Source organism: Myotis lucifugus, unplaced genomic scaffold (genome assembly GCF_000147115.1).
Source record: "Myotis lucifugus unplaced genomic scaffold, Myoluc2.0 scaffold_98, whole genome shotgun sequence".
Taxonomy (NCBI): Eukaryota; Metazoa; Chordata; class Mammalia; order Chiroptera; family Vespertilionidae; genus Myotis; species Myotis lucifugus.
Genome location: NW_005871146.1, coordinates 4,234,264 through 4,257,514, shown reverse-complemented (window position 1 = coordinate 4,257,514; position 23,251 = coordinate 4,234,264). Strand labels below are relative to the sequence as shown.

Genomic DNA, 23,251 nt, shown 5'->3' with positions numbered 1-23,251 from the left:
GTTTTAGGGTTATAATAAAGGGTGGGAGAAATTATTTGTCAAAAAAAAATTTTTTTTTAGAGAGTGGAGGGGAGGGAGTAGGGGGAGAGAGAGAAACATTGATGTGAGAGAGACACATCAATTGGTTGCCTCTCGCATGTGCCCTGACCAGGGCTGGGAATCAAGCCTGCAACCGAGGTATGTGCCCTTGACCAGGAATCAAATTCAAGACCCTTTGGTCCACGAGCCAACACTTTAACCACTGAGCAAACCAGCCAGGGCTCAAAATAACCTTTCTGCTTTCATTGTTCCTATTTTAGAATTCTAGAGCTTACTGAACTATGTTGTGTAGTATAAAGATTACTGAATGCGGTCAGAAGTTCTGAGTTCTGAGGTGCATAATTTGAGGCAAGTCATTTAATCTCATTAAGGCTCAATTTTCTCATCTGTAAAAATGGAGATTACATCTTTTTTATAGAATATTTTGAAGATCAAATGAAATAATGTATAGCAAAACACCTAGTTACTGCCTGGGATCCTGGAGGCATTTTTTTTAAAAAAAAATGTATTTTATTGATTTTACAGAGAGGAAGGGAGAGAGAGAGAGTTAGAAACATCGATGAGAGAGAAACATCGATGAGAGAGAAACATCGATGGTCTGCCTCCTGCACACCTCCCACTGGGGATGTGCCTGCAACCAAGGTACATGCCCTTGACCGGAATCAAACCTGGGACCCTTCAGTCTGCAGGCCGACGCTCTATCCACTGAGCCAAACCGGTTACGGCGAGGCATTTTTTAATATAGTTTCATGGCTCTACTCATTATCCTACCTTTCACAAAACTATTGCATCTTGAAATAACTGCCTGCAGCAGCACTCCTTAAAATGTATAGACCACTTGAATCAGAATCACCCGTTGGGTTTTTTTTTTTGAGGCCATCAAGACCCTTAAAGTAGCTTTCATTCAGCCTCAGAACATCTTTTTAATATATTTTATTAATTTTTTACAGAGAGGAAGGGAAAGGGATAGAGTTAGAAACATCGATGTGAGAGAAACATCGATCAGCTGCTTCCTGCACACCCCCTACTGGGGATGTGCCCGCAACCAAGGTACATGCCCTTGACCGGAATCAAACCTGGAACCTTTCAGTCCGCAGGCCGACACTCTATCCACGGAGACAAACCGGTTACAGCTGTTGGGTTTTGTTAGCAGTGTAGCTGAAACCCATCACAAACCCACAAACTCAGAATATCTTGGGGGTACAAACCAGAAGACAACATTTTCAATCAGCCCCCAGGGAATTCTTACATAGTCTAAATTTGATCATTACTGGCACTTTGTGACACTGCTTTCTGTAAATTAGAGCAACTTAACAATTCCTTCCTAAAATAAATTCTGGGTTTTTTTCTGTAACTGTTTGTATATATTAGCTTCAGAAGCTGGAAATAAAGAAAATAATTAATCAAAATGTTCCTATTGTGGCAAAATATATCAGAGATAGAAAAAGGAGATGATGACTTCTGTGCAACAAAATAAAGGTCCTGTAAGCAAATGAAGGTTTATAAAGTACTAATTTAGTAGTTGGTGAACTCAGGATAAGTGTTCTGGCTATTTGGAGCTGGTAAAGGTAATTGGGAAGATAAATTGTGTTTCTTTGGGCTGCCCAGATTTGAGATATTATGCCACTCTGAGCAAATAGATAACTCTACTTCTATCTCCAAACCTCTTAATCCAGTCCAGTCCCATTCATGATAATCCACAGGATAAGAAATTGCCAATTTACCCATATTTGCTGCTAAGAAAAGTGGTCTCATGTCTTTTAAAACCTAGTTCTGCACTATACTCACTGGCTTCCAGTTTCCCAAAATTAAATCTATCATCTCTCCCAAATAAGACAACATTTTCCCTTTTGTAATTTTGGTTAGAAGTCCATTCCTAGGCCTACCTCTTCCGCTGAATTCCAAGAGTATATAAGTTTTCTTAAGATATTCATTGGTAAACAGATGCTCTCCCAGGCTACACGTTATATTAGCAATTTACCCTGGTAATCTAGCAGGGGGAAAAACAGTCCTTTTTTACTAATATCTTTTTATCACATTCATCTACTAACAATCAAACTCCATTTGTATGAAAAGGCCCACCGGATCATAAAGCAAACTCAAGTTTGGAATGTCAACAGAATCTACAAATGACTTTGACACATGGGGGGTAGACTATGTAGTAGCCTAAAAAGTCAAGAACACAAAATTTGGCTAACTGTATATTAAGTTCTCATAGTCATTTCCCCTTTCATTACTTCTGGAGAATGCATTTATCAAATTACAAAAATAATTATTTAAAAACTTCATAGCTATGAGCTGTTTAAATATTAAGTAATAGGAGATTAACATTACAGAACAAATAGGTTATTGGATTTGAATTTTTGGAAATGTATGTTTAAAGAGAAATATATTAAACAGACAAAATAATGTAAGTTTGACACTTCATGTTTTGCTATATGGTTACATATTTACACTTAAGAAAAAATATTTGGGCATATTATATTTTGTTCATTTTTTATAGCATTATTACTCCAATGAGAAGGGTGTGTGTGTGCCTGGTGATTTAGTGATATTCTTAGCTCAGTTACCCAACTGAGCTTTTGCCATTTTGGCATTCAATCTGTTTTGTACCAAAGTTCCTTGCAAAAATCAGAGTTGAAAATTTTTTTAAATCCTCTTAATTAAGTACAACATAACATATGTTCAGAACCCTTGTATATAATTTTTTTGGTTCTCGGAGCATTAAATGACTGGATCTTCTCAGTCTGCCAAAGATTGATGAGTTTCCCAAGACATAATTTCAGTGCTAAACTAGGAAAGTTGCAAGTTAGAATATGATGGGACAAAGGTTTTTTAATAATCTATTCTGATATTTTCCCTTTCTCTTTCTAAAACATCTTAAAATTGAGGCTAAGTAACATTTAGGTAACCTTTCAATGTTTTCTCAATCTGCACATTTGGGGGAAAAAGTAGTAATACTGGTTAGAAAAATTGTAAATATACACTTACCTAAATATAAACAAACCCTGTTATTTTTTTACTGCATATTTTAAAGCAGACAGACTTCCCTAAAAATCATTCTTTTCTTGTTATCCTTTTGTTCTGAAGATGTGTGCCACACATTAATTTGGTCTTAGAGAAACACTATACTTCAAATTGAGTAAGTTGTAAAATCTTTACACAGCTTGTAAAGAAATATACCTTTTATGTATTAAAACTGGTATTAAGCCCTGGTCAGTTTTGCCCAGTTCTTAGATCATTGGCCCACAGACCAAAGGGTTCCGAGTTTGATTCCTCATCAAGGACATCTACCTTGGTTGCGGGTTCAATCCTTACTCCAGTCAGGGTGCATGCGGGAGGCAACCATTCGATGTCTCTCTCACATCATCTATTGTTTTTTTTTCTCTCTCTCTCCCTCTCCTCTCTCCCCTCCACTCTCTCTCTCTCCCTCTCTCTCAAGATTAATGGAAAAAATATCCTCGGATGAGAATTAATTAAAAAAACAAACAAACTGGTATCAGGAACAAACTTGAAGAATCACAAAAACTGCACAACAGCTAGGATAGGCAAAATGTTTAAAATCTGAAATAATGTTTAAAATTAAACACATTACAGAAATACAATATTTACTGTTCCTTTTATGTTAAGGCTCACACTGCTCACCTTTGTATATGTATTAACAATTTAAAATAGACATTTTCGCCCAGCGGCGTAGCTCAGTGGTTGAGTATTGACCTATGGACCAGGAGGTCACGATTCCATTCCTGGTCAGGGCATATGCCCAGATTGTGGGTTCGATCCCCTGTGTGGAGCATTCAGGAGGCAGCTGATCAATGACTCTCTCCCATTATTGATGCTTCTATCACTCCTTTCCCTCTCCCTTCCTCTCTGAAATCAATAAAAAATAAACATTTTCTCTGAATGTTAAATCTCCTTTTACTCCATCACAATGTACATAACTTTCTTATAATGTTAGGAGCAAATCTTAGGGCTCATTTAATAATAATGATCACTTTGGATTTTTTAAATCCAAACCTGAGGATATGTTTGTGTGGGTGTGTGTTTTTAATTGATTTTAGAGAGAGAGAGGAAAGGGGGAGAGAAACATCAATGTGAGAAACATCAATTGGTTGCCTCCTGCATGTACCCTGACTGGGGATTGAACCCCGCAACCTGAGTATGTGCCCTGACTAGGAATCAAACCCACCACTTTTTGGTGTACAGGATGATGTTCCAACCAACTGAATCAAGCAGCCAGGGCAATAAAGATCACATCTTAACATTTACATTGCATTTTTGGTTAACAAGTGCTTTCATAGAGCTTATCTCACCTGTAATCTTATAACCCTCAGAATAAGCAAGTTAATTAAAATTTTTTATGCTCTGGCTGGTGTGGCTCAGTTGGTTGGGCGTCATTCTGTGCACCAAAAGGTTGCCAGTTCAATTCTTGGTCAGGGCACATACCCAGGTTGCGGGCTAGATCCCCGGAAGCCGATGGATGTTTCTCTCCCTCTCCTTTCCTCTCTCCCTAAAAATCTATTTTAAAAAAAGTATTAAAAAATTTTTTATAACAGATGCAAAAAAACTGTGTAGTGTTTATATGCTACAGGAAGATAACAGGGATAACAATAAATGAACTAAGGCATATTTAAAATGCTGAGCAAAGAGGGAAGAGATTATTAAATGAAAAGGAGAAAAAAAAGAGAAGGTAAAAGATTCATGATAGATTTAAACACTGTAAGGATAACAGGAAAGCTTGAAAAAGAAATACCATATTTTGGTGACTGCCATACAATTAAAGAGAAAGAAAAAAAGTTTTTGCCAACACTGAGCTACTAATACCCAAAGAGAAACAGCCTTTCAGCAGCTTCTTTAATAAACAAACTCAGATGAGAATAAGTTCAAAATAAAAGATAAAAACAGTACACACATATATAATGTACCAATTAAAATGTTTATAGTATATAAAAATGCTTATGAAATTGATAAAGATACAAAAGTGAATACAGTATAACATGATATAAAATAAACTATAAAAAAGGATTAGAAGGAAACATACAAAAATTTTTATAGCTACTATCCTTGGGAAGTAAGACTATGGGCTATGTATTTTAATATATAAAACTTTAATAACTATATAAATATAAATGTTAAGTTTTGGAATGTGTTTTTGTATTTACATCTCAATTAATGGTGGGGTAAGGATATTAGTGGAGAGAACTTGCTGTGTGGGGGCAGGTAACTAAGGTTCTACTTTTAATTTTGCCACTAATTAGCTCTGGGACATTGGTCACATCATTTATCTTCACTGAGTTCTGGTTTCATTGTTTATAAAATGAAGAACCCTGGGTACAGTGACCTCTTCAAGCTCTAACACTGATGCAGTTGTATTTACTCTGTTCATATATTCAAATTGAAGAGCTATTAAAATTCTAAATACCAAGTGGTATAATGAACATAAAATTAGAACTATGAATTTACTAATTATCTTGATGGGAACCATAACAGATGCCTCTAGTCATTTTATGAACTGAGATTTTTCATAAAGTCCATTGATCTTTCTCAGAACATAAATATTACTTAAAGAATGGCCAATATACATAATTATTATACTTAAAACTTAGGACTAAAATTTTTAAACATTATCTTTAAAGGTCTTATTTATTTTTTTACAAGGGATTTCATAAAATCATATTCCACTGAGGAGAGTACAATAGGCCTGAGTGTAGATAAGACACAGACCAAAAAGGGAAGACTTAACCCCTAAGCTTTATGTCGTTAGAACAAATCCTAATGCAATTTGCCAGAACTCTTAGAATATTGGCCCAGGATTTTTTCAGGCCACTGTGGCTAACTAACAAGATATTTAGTTCTCCGAGTCACCCTATAGGGAAGGCGTAATACTATTTTGAAACTTTTTATGCCAATTGCATATGAAAAGTACTGCTGCTCCGGGTAATCACATAGCTCCTCTCTGCTCTTGTCGCATTACGTTCACTAAATATATGATTTTTAAAACACAACATTTCTTCTACTAATCACATTGATCTAAGAGCCTCATAATTCAAAACACTTTATAGAAACTGTAGAAAACATTTTGTTGGAAGCCCAAACCCTGGGATCAAAAACAAACTATCATTATATCAAACATGTCTCCACGCCTGTTGTTCCTTGTCCTCTCTCACACTTGACTACACCCCATTAGAACTCACCTTATCCTTGCAAGGCCTTTGACAGTTTTGTGCTGCACACACGGCATTCTCATCATCAGATTCCTCTGCTCCTGACCAGTCATACTTTGAGGGGATGTCCAGCACTTTTCTTTCTCTCTTCTTCTCAGTATTCTCTTTCACAAGTTCAACTTTGGCTGCAGCAGCCTTCTCCTTCTTTTTCTTTCTCTCTTCTTCTTTTGCTAGTTTCTTGGCCAGTTTGTTCAGCTCCTTTGCTTTTTCTGCACTTAATTTTAATTTCTTCTTTTTAGGTTTATCCATTTTCTTTAACTCTTTGGACTTCTGTTTTCCTTCTCCAAAAAGTTGTTCTACCTTTTCTAGCTTCCGTTTCCTTTTCTTCTCTGAAGAGTCCTTTCCTTTTATTTTTAATGGTTTCTCCTCCATGCTGTCATCCTTCAAAAATATAAAATTAGAAACAATTTTTAAGCAAGACATTTAAAAACAGTTTTGTTCTCTTATGTGAGGTATCTTGAAGTGTCAAATACATAGAGAAATGTATAGTAGAGGTTACTGGGGGAGACAGAAATGGGATTTATTGTTTAATGGGTACAGAGTTTCTGTTTGGGCTAATTTTAAAAGTTCTGGAAATAATGGTGATCATTGCACAACATTGTGAAGGTAATTAATACAACTGAATTGTATACTTAAAAAGTTAAAATGGTAAATTTTGTGTAGTGTACACTGTACTACAATGAATATCCTAGATCAGTGGTTCTCAACCTTCCTAATGCCATGACCCTTTAATACAGTTCCTCATGTTGTGGTGACACCGAATTTCATTGTTACAAATTGAACATAATTAAAGCATAGTGATTAATCACAAAAACAATATGTAATTATATATGTTTTCCGATGGTCTTAGGCAACCCCTGTGAAAGGGTCGTTCGACCCACAAAGGGGTTGCAACCCACAGGTTGAGAACCGCTGTCCTAGATATTTAAAAATCACTTTAAGAAGGCAAATGTAATATTCAATGAAGATAATCAATAGTAAAAAATAATGGCAAGCCCTAAATAAAATATTTCACTTATTTTTAGCTTGCTAAGGGAAAAAAAACTCATTGTTAGCATCTACACTAATAAAAGAGAAACATGGTAATTAGCGTACGACCGCTACCCTTTTCATTAGCTAATCAGTGAGTATATGCAAATTAACTGTCAGCCAAGATGGCGGCTGGCAGCCAGGCAGCTGGAAGCGAACATGAGGCTTGCTTGCTTCAGTGAAGGAGGACTCCAACGTTCCCCGCCTGCCTTGCCGGCCTCTGAGCTGGCAGTATGAAACTTTGTAACAAATATAGAAGCTAAACAAAACCCCAGAAACCAGCTTTCAGCCGGCCGGGATCTCAGAGCTGGAGTTATACATTGTTTCGATTATAGAACGCAAACAAACCAGATACCAGCTTTCAGCAGCCCAGGCCTCAGAGCTAGAGCCAGAGCTAACGCTGGCCCAGAATAAAAAAAGAAAAAAGAAAAAAAGGAGCGGTTGTGAGCTTCAGTCAATCGCCAGCCTGAAGGCAGCCCTCAGCCCCTCACCCAGACTGGCCAGGCACCCCAGTGGGGACCCCCACCCTGAAGGGTGTGTGACCAGCTGCAAACAGCTATCATCCCCTCATCCAGGCTGGCCAGGCACCCCAGTGGGGACCCCCACCCTGATCCAGGACACCCTTCAGGGCAAACCGGCCGGCCCCCAGGCCTCTATCCTATATAGTAAAAGGGTAATATGCCTCCCAGCACCGGGATCAGCGGAGCCGCGAGGCCTCCTGGCACCGGATCAGCGTGACAAGGGGCAGCACCCAAACCCCCTGATCGCCCTGCGACTCTGTGTGTGACAGGGTGCGGTGTCCCAACCCCCTGATCGGCCCTGCTCTGTGTGTGACAGGGTGCGGCGCCCCAACCACCGCCCCCCCCCCGGCCCTGCTCTGTGTGTGACAGGGTAGAGCCATAACCTCCCCATCAGCCCTGCCCTGAGTGTGACAGGTGCGGCGCCCCAACCCCCTGATCGCCCTGCTCTGTGGGTGATAGAGGGCAGCGTCCCAACCCCCGATGGGCCCTGCTCTGTGCATGACAGGAGGGGAGCTCCCCAACCCCTGATGGGCCCTGCTCTGTGCATGACAGGGGGCAGCGCCCAACCCCCTGATTGGCCCTGCTCTGTGCGTGACAGAGTACGGAGCCCCAACCCCCCTGATGGGCCCTGCTCTGTGAGTGACAGGGGGCAGCGCCCCAACCCCCTGATCGGCCCTGCTCTGTGTGTGACAGGGTACGGAGCCCCAACCCCCCTGATGGGCTCTGCTCTGTGCGTGACAAGGGGCAGCGCCCCAACTCCCTGATCGGCCCTGCTCTGTGAGTGACAGGGGGCAGTGCCCCAACCCCCTAATCGGCCCTGCTCTGTGAGTGACAGGGGGCAGCGCCCCAACCCCCTGATTGGCCCTGCTCTGTGCGTGACATGGGGTGGCGCCGCAACCTCCCCATTGACCCTGCCTTGAGTGTGACAGGGGGCGGTGCCCCAACCCCCCAATCGGCCCTACCCTGAGCGTGACTGAGGGTGGCATCGCAACCTCCCCATCGACCCTGCCTTGAGTGTGACAGGGGGCGGCGCCCCAACTCCCCAATCAGCCCTGCTCTGAGCCCGACCAGGGGCTGCACCTAGGGATTGGGCCTGCCTAAGCCAGCAGGTCGTTATCTCCTGAGGGGTCCCAGACTGCGAGAGGGCACAGGATGGGCTGAGGGACCCCACTCCCCCCCCCCCGAGTGCACAAATTTTTGTGCACCGGGCCTCTAGTCCTATATAATAAAAGCCTAATATGCAAATCGACCAAACAGTGGAACAACCGGTGAAACAACCCGTCGCTATGATGCGCACTGACCACCTAGGGGGCAGATGCTCAACGCAGGAGGTGCCCCCAGCCCGCAGGCCCCAGGCCAGCCAAGCCCTGATCACAGGCCAGGCCTAGGAACCCTACCCATGTTCAAATTTCATGCACTGGGCCTCTAGTATATTAACATAACCTGTAGCATCCACTTGAGATGAAATCATACACAGAAAGCTAAATGTACTAAATGTACATTAAATTACATAATAACTTTTTTGGTTTTCATTTACTACTACAATAGTTCTTCATTAATTCAATAAATTCTAGGTGGTTAAGAAGTTATTAGAAATGTTATCAAAACATACAAACTTGTATCATGATCTCAATACAAAAGGTATGTAGTGACTTTAGCAAGAGCTAGAAAATAGTTGATGTGACAAAGCAAAAAATATATCATTTTTCTTTTCAACTTCCGAATATTGTTGCTATTATGTGCCAATGCAATAAATGTTAAAATTTTAATAGTAAAGGTATATCTAGTAACAGGAAGAACAAGGAGGGAGGTTGAAAAAAAATTGAAAATATTGATAATTACTTAGGAAATAACATTTGAGCTAAGAAGCATATGATTTCTTTCATATGTGGGATATAAACTCATAGACAGACAGACAACAGCATGGTGGTTACCAAAGGGAAGGGTTGGGTGATAGGGGAGTAGTAAAGGATAAAGAATACAGAATTTTCCCACAAATTCAAGACTGGAAAATCTTTGATAAGAACCCAAAAATCTTCAGAATCCAAAAAACAACAACAACCCACTGTATTATAGATGTCTAAGTCTATCACATTTTGACAAAATTTTTAATCTCTGAATACTTTATATTTCCTTACATATAAAATAAAAGGATCATATGAGATAATGAATGTGAAGAAAGTGCTCTATAGACTGGAAAACATTATATTAGGCTACACCTGGGATCTGACTTCCAAACAAAATCAAACTAAATTGTAATTATTAGCAAATTATAATATGCTAAGTGAATCTGTATCAACTATTGGTGACACTGTACCATTCCATTACATGGAAACAAATAATGAAAAGAATATTAGAAATCAAATGCCAGAGTTAGAAACCAGGTCCCTCTGTTTTTACTACATGTGTGACCTTAGGCAAGTTTCCACCTCTTGGATCCTAAATTTCTTCACATACAGAAGGGCTAAATACTTGCTCTGTCTATCCTTTTCACCCTCCCTTTCAGGATTATGGTGAGGATCAAATGAGATCATGGATCTATAAACACTGAATATATTATAAACTGTTACACAAGTATAACAGACGAATGTGGACTCTCCATCTCCACTTCTATATAACCATTTCATTAGAAACCTTCATTTAAAAAAATAATTTTTTAATTCTTAACTAATTTTTATGTTTCAATTACAGTTAATGTACAATATTAGTTTCAAGTGTAAAACCCAGCAATTGGACATTTATATAACTTATGAAGTGCTCACTCCAAAGTGATCATCTATCTGACACCATACAAAGTAATTATATTTTTTACTATATGCTCTATGCTGTACTTTATATCCTCATGGACTTTCTATAACTACCAATTCATACTTCTTAATCACTTCACCTTTTTCACCCCCAAACCCCTCCCATCTAACAACCACCAAAACATTCTCTGTATCTATGGTTCTGTTTCTGTTTTGCATGTTCATTTATTTTGTTTTTTAGATTCCACATATAAGTGAAATCATATGGATTTGTCTTTCTCTGTCTGACTTATTTCACACAGCACAGCACCTTCTAGGTCCATCCATGTTGTTGCAGATGGCAAGATTTCATTCTTTATCTTTTTTTAATGGCTGAGTCATTTTCCACTGTATATATGTACCACATCTTTATTCATTCATCTATTGATGGACACTTAGGTTGCTTCTATTATCTTGACTAGTGAAAATGCTGCAATTAAGATATGGATGCATGTCTTTTCAATTTAGTGTTTTGAGTTTCTTCAGATAAATACCCAGAAGTGAAATAGCTGGGTCCTACTTTGTCTCTATATAATCTTTATTTTAGTCTATTTTGTCTGATAAAAGTATTAATACACCAGTTTTTATTTTCCTTTTCATTTCCATTGTCATGAAATATCCTTTTCCATCCCTTTACTTTCAGTCTATGTGTGTATGTGTCTTTTGATTTGAAGTGAGTCTCTTATAGACAGCGTATGTAAGGGTTTTCTTTTGTGATCCATTCAGCCACCATTTATCTTTTGATTGGAGCATTTAACCCATTTCCATTTAAAGTAATGGTTGATAAGTGGTTTTTTGTTGTTTTTTAATATATTTTTATTGATTTCAGAGAGGAAGGGAGAGGGAGAGACAGAAACATCAATGATGAAAGAGAATTATTGACTGGCTGCCTGCTGTACACCCACTACTGGGGATTGAGCCCGCAACCTGAGCATGTGCCCCTGACTGAAATCGACCCCTGGACCCTTCAGTCCGCAGGCCAACGCTCTATCCACTGAGCCAAACCAGCAAGTGTGATAGATGTATTTATTGCCATTTTATTGTTCATATTTTTTGACCCTCCTCTTCCTTCTTCAAGAAGATCCTTTAACATTGCTTGTAATAATGATTTGGTGGTGATAAATTCCTTTAGCTTTTTTTGTCTGAGAATCTCTTTGTATGTCTTTCAATTCTAAATGAGAGCCTTGTTGAGTAATCTTGGTTGCAGATCCTTGCTTTCCATTACTTGGAATATAAGAAGCCAATTTCTTCTGGCCTGCAAAGTTTCTGTTGGGAAATCAGCTGACAATCTTATGGGAGCTCCCTTATAGGTAACTAACTGCTTTTCTCTTGCTGCTTTTAAGATTTTCTCTTTGTCTTTCATCTTTGGCATTTCAATTATGATGTGTCTTGGTATGGGTCTTTTGGGGTTCATCTTGTTTGGGATGCTCTGTGCTTCCTGGATTTGTGTGTCTATTTCATTCACCAAGTTAAAGAAATTTTCCATCATCACTTGAACTTGTCCCAGAAGCTTCTTAACCTATTCTTTTTTTTTCTTTTCTTTTTGCTGTTCTGATTGGGTAATTTTCTGCTTTCTTATCTTCCAAATCACTGATTTGATCCTATGCTTCATCTACTCTACTGCTGATTCCTTGTAATATATTCTTAATTTGTTATTGTAGACTTCATTTCTAACTGGTTCTATTTTATGTTTCCTATCTTTGTTGAAGTTCTCACCAAGATCCTTGAGTATCCTTATAACCAGTGTTTTGAACTGGTAGATTGCTTATCTCATTTTGTTTAGTTCTTTTTCTGGAGTCCTGTTCTGTTATTTTATTTGAAACATGTTTCTTTTTCTCATTTTGGCAGCCTCCCTGAGTTTGTTTCTGTTTTAGGCAGAGCTACATCTCAGGTCTTGGTAGAGTGGTCTTATATAGTAGGTGTCCTGTAGGACCCAGTGGCACAGACTCCCCAGTCACCCAAACTATGCACTCCAGATGTGCTCCCCATGTGGACTGTGTGCACTCTTCTACTGTAGTTGACTCCTGATTGCTGTTGGCATGTCAATGGGAGGGATTTTCCCCCCAGGTCAATTGGCTGCAAGGACTTTCCACAACCACCATGGAGGACATGCTGTGCAGTGGTCGACCCCATGGAGTTGGACTCACTTAAGGAGGGCTCTAATGCCTGCTGAGTTCACCCCTTGGGTGTGCTGCTCATGGAGGTGGTTGGATGGTGCTTCAGCGTGGTGTGAAGCTGTCCACTGGGTGCGCTGGCTTTGGGGCCTACTGGGAGGTGCAAGCCAAGGTCAACTGCCATCTGTGTCCTGCCCAGGATGACCTGTCATGAGCTACAAAGCAATCTGCAGATGGCTGCTACGTGTGCTGGGCTTGAGGTGCCTAGAGCAGGCCAAGCTAAGGCTGGCAGCCTCAAACTAAGGCTGGTTGCCACTAATGCCAAGCCTGGGGCCACTTACCAAGAGGTATGAGGCATGCCAAGATCAGAAGCTCCGTGAGAGATTTTAAAAAAGTTGGTAGCATGAGCCAAGACATGGTATGTTTCTTTTTTTAACCACAATATTTTCCCCTGCCTAACTTTTGGGCCTTTGATTAACCGGAGTCTGGTCTAAGAAAACTGTTCTAAGCTGGTGATTTTCAGTAACCCGCTTTCTTTTTAGCAGAAATGGTCTATTTTCCCCAAAATTACATATCACATAAAATCTCAATAAAGAAAACCATAAAACAGAACTACTTTGATTTAATCAGAAAGTAGGAGAGCCAGAATAATACACACTCAGCCATCTTGCCTTGCCAGCATTTATGGTTCTTCCAAGGAACTTGGGCATTCTAAATAGTTTTACAATCACTGTTCTAGTAAGCTTTAAATCCATACCTCCATGATATGCAGGAATCTGTCTTCAGAGGGTGGGTGTGTGGCCTGCAAAATCCGCCATATGTGTTGAGTTTCATCTAGAGATACTTCCAGGAGATCTCCAATCATCATAAGTTCTTCCAGCTGGGCTTTAGCTCCAGGTGACAACTCCAACACTGGAGGTTCTAAACTTCGGGGCACCAAAGGGCTCTTCCGTGGCTGTTTCCTTGGGGTGCTAGAACCTTTCCAAAAATTTGTAAGACAAAATAAAAATGAAAAACTATGAAAAAAATGTAATGTTTCCAAAGTAAATAATTAGGGGAATGGTTCTTTCACCCCCAATAATTTAGACATTCTAATTGATTGCATCAGTATTAAAGTGAAAATGAAATTAAAAACAAATATGGAACAAAAAGATCTAGAATTCTAATACGCACTCTAAAATATTGGTTTAGAATACAAAACTGGTTCCTTATTGTTTATCCTGTGACTGAAGAAGGGGAATCTGTAATAATAAAAGCACAATATGCTAATTAGACCGGATGGCCAAAGGACCTTCCAGACAACCTTCCGGACAAAGCCAGGGCTGTGAGGGCCGAGCCCCTTGCATGAATTTTGTGTAGCGGGCCCCTAGTAGAAAAGAATCTCTTAACCCATGCTCTCTTCCTTTTAGAGGATACCAACAGATTAAGCATATACCTGCCCTACATAAGTGATTATTTTTCTAATGAACAGACAACAAACACAGCTGACCCTTGGACAGGCAGGTTTGAACTACAAAGAGCATGGCCCACTTATATATGAATAACTGTGTCCACTTTAAAGCAGATTTTAAAAATTGGTGTATAAGTGGACCTGTGCAGTTCAAATTCAAGGGTCAACTATTTTTTTGTTTTTGTTAATCTTTGGCCAAGGATATTTTATTATTGATTTTTAGAGAGAATGGAAGGGAGGGAAGAAGGGAGGCAGAGAGGAGAGGGAGGGAGGGGGGAGGGGGAAAGGGAGAGAAAAACATCGATGTGAGAGAGACATATCAATTGGTTGCCTCCCACATGTGCCCTGACCAGGGCCAGGGATTGAACCTGCAACTTAGGCACATGCCCTTGACCAGGAATCGAACCCATGATCCTTAGATGCATGGGCCAAGGCTCTACCACTGAGACACCCCACCCAGAGCAGGTCAACTGTATTTTTTATCTGAGATTGGGAATCTGTGTATGCACAGGGCTGGCTTAAGTTATGTGCTAATTTTTGACTGCACGATGAGTCAGTGCCCCTAACCCCTGCACTGTTCAAAGGTAAATTGTAATATGCTGTCCCATAAAATTCTGAATTTTACTATGAAGAGATGAACACCCTCCATTTTCCAGAGGTGTATCCTAAAGCAATGTGACTTATTTTCACTGGGGAAAAAGTGAACATAACAGAGAAATTATATACAAAAAAAAGAAAAAACTTTCTAGCAATTAAAGCTTTCCGAAACTAGAATGAATATTCTTAAAAAACAGCAAGTTCCTTAAGAACTCATAATGAACAAAAACAAAAAAAGACTAAATGATTCCTTATCAGAGATTTTATAAAAATGAGAGATGGGACTAGATGGCCTCTAAAGTTCTTCTAATTAGAATTCAATAATTCTATGTAAGTTTTCAGATTATCAACCTAATGACAGAAAATGCAAATAGGGACATTTTCAGGTTCTAATAAAATTTCATGGCAAAGATTATGTATTTAAGAGGGATGCACAGTCTTGATTAATACAATGGTTTTTTTCTCACTGGTTTCAGGCTAATCTTCTCCACAATGTTTTAAAGGGTAATACCTTGAGAACAACTCTTAGAAGCAGAAGAATAAGCATGTTCTGCACAGAATGAAGGAGCTGTCCACATGTGAGTGACCACCTCCTCAGACTTGATGGGAATCTCTTCATCACAAAAAAGATTGGGCTCCAGACTACTGGAGGACTTTACACTGGCTGTGTCCTGAAGAAGAAACAAAGAGGGGTATTAAAAATTAGAACCACTTGTGCCTCTCAAAGCCTAAAATAATTAATATACATAATAATATTATATATTAATAAGCATTAATATGTTAATATATTTATTACTTCACAGAAAATGTTTACAAAGCCCTGGTGTAGAGTCCTACCCCCAGCAGCACAAAAATTATAAAAGAGTGAGTTAGGAGAAAGATAAAAGCTTAATGACTAATATAACACCTGATTCTCCTTGTAGGGTGCATGAGATTATCCTTAATTAAACAGGGTACTTAAAAGGTTTTATAACAGGATTCTGGAAGACAATACCACTCACTGAAAATTTAGGGATAGCAGTTCATTATCTTCTTCCCTATTCAAACAAATTCTAAAAAGTAACACATCTGTACTATAGCCTGCACCATCTGTTGCTTTTTAGAATGGAATTGTCTTTTCTGACCTTAATTCTACTCATTTCATTGTAACTCAAGCAGGAAACTTTGTGAGGCTTTCAAAGTGGAAAGAATGGTGAACAGGAGGTAATGAAGGAAAATCATAAGTAAGAAGAACAAATTTAAAAAATTACTTCCCCAAGTGAAGTATGAAATGTGAAGAGGTACAATATTGACTTTGATAAGTTAAAGATAAATTGTTAGCCCTAGAGGAAACACTGAAAAAAAAATTAAATAAATACAAAAATATAAGAAACCAATAAAAAGTAAAATAAAGGAACAAAAAAAAAGGGGGGGGGGGCTTAATAAAAAATAAATAGCAAGAACCCAGCCAGCATGGCTCAGTGGTTGAGGGTCGCCCTATGAACCAGGAGGTCACAGTTCAATTCCCAGTCAGGGCACATGCCCAGGTTGCAAGCTCGATTCCCAGTGTGGGGCATGCAGGAGGCAGCCAATCAATGATTCTCTCTCATCATTGATGTTTTTTCTCTCCCACTTCCTTCCTCTCTGAAATCAATAAAAATAAATAGCAAGATGGCCAACTTAAACCCAACCATGTCAACAATTATATTAAATGTAAATAGACTAAACACCCCCAATGAGAAGACAGATTATGTTACTTAAAAAAAAACCCACAAAAAACAAGACTCAACCATATATTTTAAGTTACATATATATGCAGAATACAAACAAGAAAGGACCCTATTTACATGCTATCTCAAGAGCCACATTTTAATTATGTAGACACAGATAGGAGGAACCAAGATGGCAGCATAGGTAAATGCCGGTACTCATTGCATCCCACAACTATGCCAAAATTACAACTAAAATACAGAACAACCATCATTAAGAACCGCATGAAAGCTAGCTGAATGGAAGTCCTACAACTGGAGAAGTAAAAAAGAAAGCACGTTGAAACTGGTTAGGAGGGGTGAAGGCATGGATTGGGCTGGTCCAGCACCCATGTAGGCTGTTTTTATAATCCAGAGGGAGATCGTCCCTGCAGAGGCCCCGTGAGGAGCAAAGGGTCCCAGCCCCACACCAGACACCCCCCCCCACACACACACAAACCCAGGGTCCCAGAGCTGGGAAGAGAAGTCCCTGTAAATTCAGGCTGTAAAAACCAGCAGGGATTGTGGCCGAGGGACACAAAGGCTGCCAGAGACTCAGGTGTTCCTCTTAAAGGGCCAGGCACAAACTTACTCGGACTCGATTCCTCTGAGCTCCAGTGCCAGGAGAAGTTATGGGACCCAGACACATAAGGGGAAGAACTGAATTATCTGGCATCAGGGCAGGAATTTGGGAGCAGCTTGCTACCAGACGGAGATGCTCACCAGAGTCATTGTTCCTAGGCCATGAACTCCCCTGTTCCAGGGCTGACTGGCAATCATATGTGAGTCCCCATCAACCTGGAGTACACTGTTTGCTCTACCCTGGTGATTCTCTGAGACCCTGCCCAATTCAATTTGCAGCCCCACCCAAGCTGTTTGCAGCAGCTTTTTGATAGGAATGGCTTATCCTAGCTCAGGCCTCAGACTTTGCTAAAATCTCTCAAAAAAGCTGCAGCTGGTGTCAGCATGCCTAAATCTATACTAATAAAAGGTAATATGCTAATTAGACCAGACATCCTTCCAGACAAAGCCTCAGTGGCGGGGGCTGAGGCAGTTAGGGGGGATGAGGCTGGCAGGGGAGGGCAGTTAGGGGCGACCAGGCCGGCAGGGGAGGGCAACAGTTAGGGGCAACCAGGCTGGCAGGAGAGGGCAGTTAGGGGTGATCAGGCCGACAGGCAGAGTGGTTATGGGCGATCAGGCAGGCAGGCAGGTGAGCGATTAGGAGCCAGTGGTCCCGGATTGTGAGAGGGATATCCCCGAGGGTTCCCGGATTGGAGAGGGTGCAGGCTGGGCTGAGGGGACTTCTCCCAACCCCATGCACAGATTTCGTGCAACAGGCCTCTAGTTTATCAATAAAAGGTCCAAGATTCAGCACCAGCCTGCCTTACTTCACAGCTGAGCCTCACCTGGGTATATCCAAATCCGATACAAATAGGAGGAATCTGAAGATCTCTCTGTAGCTCCTGCCAGCTGGCCCCAGGCAGTCGCTGATTTTGCACCTCCCTGGAGAACCTAGAGCCAGTGCATCTGGTCGACAGCTTCAGACCATATCAGATTACAACTCTTCACATCCCTAAGTGACACACTCAAGAGGCAGACTCAGTGAGCACCAAAGCCCCACTGAAGCAAGTCCTACTCCATAGGGGTGTTTCCTGCACAGCAGCTCTACCACTGTAGTCACAGCTGGTCCTCACAGCCAATTGGCTTGGAGGTCAATTCCTTCCAGTGACACCAACAGCAATCAAGTCTCAACTACAACAAGACTGTGCACTCAGCCCACAAAGGACTGCATCTAGAGTGCCCAGCTCAAGTGACTGGGGAGGCTGAGCAACTGGGCCCCTATAGGATACCTACTACACAAGGCCACTTTACCAACTCCAGGAGACATAGCAGCTCTATCCAATACATAAAAACAAACACAGGGAAGCAGCCAAAATGCAGAGACAAAGCAACATGTCACAAATAAAAGAAATGAAAGAAAGCAAACCACGGTTATAAGGTTACTCAAGGAACTTCATGAGACCTTCAAGAGACTTAGTGAGACTTTCAAGGATCTTAGTAATAATGCCAAAGACATGGAAAAGGACCAGTCAGAAATTAAGCATACACTAACTGAAATAAAGAATAATTTACAGGGATTCAACAGTAGAGGATTCCGAGAATCAAATCAATGATTTCGAATATGAGGAAGCAAAGAACACCCAATCAGAAGAACAAAAAGAAAAAAGAATTAAAAAATAGACAATCATGGTAATTGACCGTACCTTCGCTACGCCTCCCATTGGCTAATCAGCAAGATATGCGAATTAACCGCCAACAAAGATGGCGGCTAATTTGCATACTGCAGGCAAGTCGGGACAGCACAAGCCGCCAGCGCGAAACGCCATCCAGGCCCCCGTGGGCAACCCCAGAAGCCGCCGGACTGCCGCCCGTGATCGGATCCGGTCCCAGGCCACAGGCCAGGCCCCCTGAAAGCCCCAGAAGCCGCCTGATATGGCAATAACTCTATCAGTAAACACTCTGAAAGTCAGTGGCATAAATGCACCAATTAAAAGACAGATTATGAGAGTGAATCAAAAACAAAACCCACTTTAAATATAAAGACACATATAGATTAAAAGTAAATGAATTAAGCTGCAGCCTGTTTTGCTCAGTGGATAGAGCATTAGCCATGGACTGAAGGGTCCCAGGTTAGATTCCAGTCAAGGGCATGTACCTCAGTTGCTGGCTTGATCCCCAGTCCCTATCAGAGCATGTGCAGGAGGCAACCAATCAATGTGTCTCTCCCTTTCCCTTCACTCTATAAAATTCAATGGAAAAATATCCTTGGGTGAAGATTAACAAAAACAAAGTAAATGGATTAAGTAACATTAAAGAGATTATAAGAAAAATATATTCCAAATTTTGATAGTTGTACAATGGTTATGTTTGAATTCTTAACACCTAAGAAATTGGGTGAAGGGTACATATAATATGCTGTAGTACTTTACAGTTTTTTTTACATGTATGAAATTATTTCACATTAAAATATTAAAAAATTAAAAATAAAATATTAATTGAAATGTATCTGCATTACATGAAAAATCTCCTAATTGCTTCCAGCATAATTTATTAAATTGTGCTAAAATTTATAAGGGTTCAATTAAAAGGTATCTTAATTCTAAATGATATAATAGAAAATATATAATAGTGCAGTTATAAGCACTTATCTGAAAATAAAAATTTAAAGAAGTGAATTTAAAGAAGTGATTAGCCAAAGAAAACATATGCACAACCCATGGACACAGAGAACAGTATGGTGATGGCCAGGGAGAAGTGGGGGGCAAGAGCTGGGTAGAGGGGGCAAAAGGGGGGAAATAGGGACATCCTATATCTACACTAATAAAAGAGAAACATGGTAATTAGCGTACGACCGCTACCCTTCCCATTGGCTAATCAGCATATCCTTATGCAAATTAACTGTCAGCCAAGATGGCGGCCGGCAGCCAGGCAGCTGGAAGTGAACATGAGGCTTGCTTGCTCCAGGGACTGCAGACTCCAACGTTCCCCGCCTAACTTGCCGGCCTCTCAGCTGCAACTCTAAGCAACTATGTACTATGTTGCAAATATAGAAGCTAAACAAAACCCCAGAAACTGGCTTTCAGTCAGCCCTGGACCGCAACATTGTATCAATGTTTTCAGCAGCGAGGCCTCAGAGCTAAAGCTGGCCCAGAATAAAAAAAAAAAAAAAAAAGAAAACAAGGAGCGGTTGGGAGCTTCAGTCACTCGCTTCAGGAAAACAGCCCTCAGCCCCACACCCAGACTGGCCAGGCACCCCAGTGGGGACCCCCACCCTGATCCAGGACACCCTTCAGGGCAAACCAGCCGGCCCCTACCCGTGCACCAGGCCTCTATGCTATATAGTAAAAGGGTAATATGCCTCCCGGCACCGGGATCAGCGTGACAGGGGGCAGCGCCCAAACCCCCTGATCGCCCTGCAGCTCTGTGTGTGACAGGGGAAGGCGCCCCAACCCCCTGATCAGCCCTGCTCTGTGCCTGATAGGGGGGAGCTCCCCAATCCCCTGATCGCCCTGCGGCTCTGTGTGTGACAGGGGGCGGGGCCACAACCTCCCTATCCGCCCTGCTCTGTTCCTGACAGGGGAAGGCGCCCCAATCCCCTGATCAGCCCTGCTCTGTGCCTGATAGGGGGGAGCTCCCCAATCCCCTGATTGCCCTGCGGCTCTGTGTTTCACAGGGTGCAGCGCACCAACCCCCTGATCGGCCCTGCTCTGTGTGTGACAGGGTAGAGCCATAACCTCTCCATCGGTCCTGCCCCGAGTGTGACAGTGGCGGCGCCCCAACCCCCTGATCGGCCCTGCTCTGTGGGTAATAGAGGGTGGCGCCCCAACCCCCCTCCACGGGCCTTGCTCTGTGTGTGACAGGGTAGAGCCATAACCTCCCCATTGGCCCTGCCCTGAGTGTGACAGGGTGCAGCACCCCAACCCCTTGATCCGCCCTGCTCTCTGTGTGACAGGGGGCGGTGCCCCAACTCCCCTATCGGCCCTACTCTGTGAGTGACAGGGGGGAGCTCCTCAACCCCCTGATCGGCCCTGCTGTGTGTGACAGGGGGGAGCTCCCCAACCCCCTGATCGACCCTGCTGTGTGTGTGACAGGGTACGGAGCCCCAACCCCCCTGATGGGCCCTGCTCTGTGAGTGACAGGGGGCAGCGCCCCAACCCCCGTGATTGGCCCTGCTCTGTGCGTGACAGGGTACGGAGCCCCAACCCCCCTGATGGGCCCTGCTCTGTGAGTGACAGGGGGCAGCGCCCCAACCCCGATAGGCCCTGCTCTGTGCGTGACAGGGGGTGATGCCGCAACCTCCCCATCGACCCTGCCTTGAGTGTGACAGGGGGCGGTGCCCCAACCCCCCAATCGGCCCTACCCTGAGCCTGACCAGGGGCTGCACTTAGGGATTGGGCCTGCCCTCTGCCACCCGGGAGTAGGCCTAAGCCAGCAGGTCGTTATCTCCCGAGGGGTCCCAGACTGCGAGAGGGCACAGGCCGGGCTGGGGGACCCCCCCCCCCCCGAGTGCACAAATTTTTGTGCACTGGGCCTCTAGTAATAATAATAAAAGGCTAATATGCAAATTGACTGAACGGCAGAATGGCCGGTTGCTATGATGCGCACTGGCCACCAGCGGGCAGACGCTCAATGCAGGAGCTGCCCCCTGGTGGTCAGTGCACTTCCATATGGGGAGTGCCACTCAGCCAGAAGCTGGTTCATGGCTGGCCAGAGCAGAGGTGGTGGCAGAAGCCTCTCCCACCTCCATGGCAGCACTAAGAATGTCCAATTAACGGTTTAGGCCCGATCCCTTGGGGGCCTAAGCCTTTAGTCGGACATCCCCTGAGGGCTCCCTGGCTGCCAGAAGGATGTCTGACTGCAAGCTTAGGCCTGATCCCCCGGGGAGTGGGCCTAAGTCAACAAGTGGACATCCCCCAAGGGGTCCTGGAGTGCAAATGGGCACAGGCCGGGCTGAGGGACCCCCACCCCCGAGTGCACAAATTTTTGTGCACCTGGCCTCTAGTTAAAAAATATGAAGATAGTGTAAGGAGCCTCTGGGACAACTTCAAGTTTACCAACATTCACATTATGGGGGTGCCAGAAGAAGAGAAAGAGCAAGATATTGAAAACTATTTGAAGAAATAATGACAGAAAACTTCCCTTACCTGGTGAAAGAAATAGACTTACAAGTCCAGGAAGCACAGAGAGTCCAAAACAAGAGGAACCAAAGAGGCCCACACCAAGACACATCACAATTAAATGCAAAAGGTTAAAGACAAAGAAAGAATCTTGAAAGCAAGAGAAAAGCAGTTAGTTACCTACACGGGTGCGCCCATATGACTGTCAGCTGATTTCTCAACAGAAACTATGCAGACCAGAAGGGAGTGGCAAGAAATATTCAAAGTGATGAAGAGCAAGGACCTACAATTAAGATTACTCTATCCAGCAAAGCTCTCATTTAGAATTGAGGGTCAGATAAAGAGCTTCACAAACAAGAAAAAGCTAAAGCAGTTCATTATCACCAAACCAGTATTACATGAAATGTTGAAAGGTATTCTTTAAGAAGAGGAAGAAGAAGATAAAAAATATGAACAATAGCCCCAGCCGATTTGGCTCAGTGGACAGACTGTCAGCCTCTGGACCAAAGGGTCCTGGGTTTGATTCCAGTCAAGGGCACACACCTCAGTTGCAGGCTTCTCCCCGACCCGGGCCCTAGTCAGGGTACCTGCAGGAGGCAACCAATCAATGTGTTTTTCTTACATCAATGTTTCTATCTTTCCCTCTCTGTTCCACTCTCTCTAACAGATCAATGGAAAAATATCCTCAGGTGAGGAGTAACAACAAAATGAACAATAAAATGGCAATAAATACATTATCTATCAACAATTGAATCTAAAAATAAATAAGAAATCTAATAAACAGAATAAACTGGTGAATAAAATAGAATCAGAGGCATGGAAATGGAACAGACTGATAATTCTCAGATGGAAGGGGGGTGGAGAGGTGGGAAGAGATTATACGAAGATCTTATATGCATATATGCATTACCTATGTTCAGACAGTAGGGTGGCAAAGGCCTGGGGTGGGAACTGGGTGAAGGTGGGCAATGGGGGGGAAAAAGAGGGATATCTATAATACTCTCACAATAAAGATTTTTTTTTAAAAAGGACACAGATAGGTTGATAAATAGCAAGTTTAAACAAATTACTCTTCCTAAGGAGGAA

At 42.1% G+C, this 23,251-nt stretch overlaps 1 protein-coding gene across 11 annotated transcripts in view; it reads right to left on the bottom strand.

Annotated features, from left to right (window-relative positions):
- Window positions 1-23,251, bottom strand: part of KDM5A (lysine demethylase 5A) — a 105,297-nt gene that overhangs the window by 5,486 nt on the left and 76,560 nt on the right. For 10 of the 11 annotated variants that reach the window (XM_023756727.1, XM_023756733.1, XM_023756725.1 and 7 more), the window contains 3 exons: window positions 15,272-15,431; window positions 13,471-13,691; window positions 6,234-6,644 (listed from right to left, as the gene is read on the bottom strand). In XM_023756727.1, the coding sequence (XP_023612495.1) occupies window positions 6,234-6,644; window positions 13,471-13,691; window positions 15,272-15,431 (792 nt within the window). The remainder of the gene's footprint in view (window positions 1-6,233; window positions 6,645-13,470; window positions 13,692-15,271; window positions 15,432-23,251) is intronic. The other variant, XM_023756731.1, reaches the window with a different exon arrangement.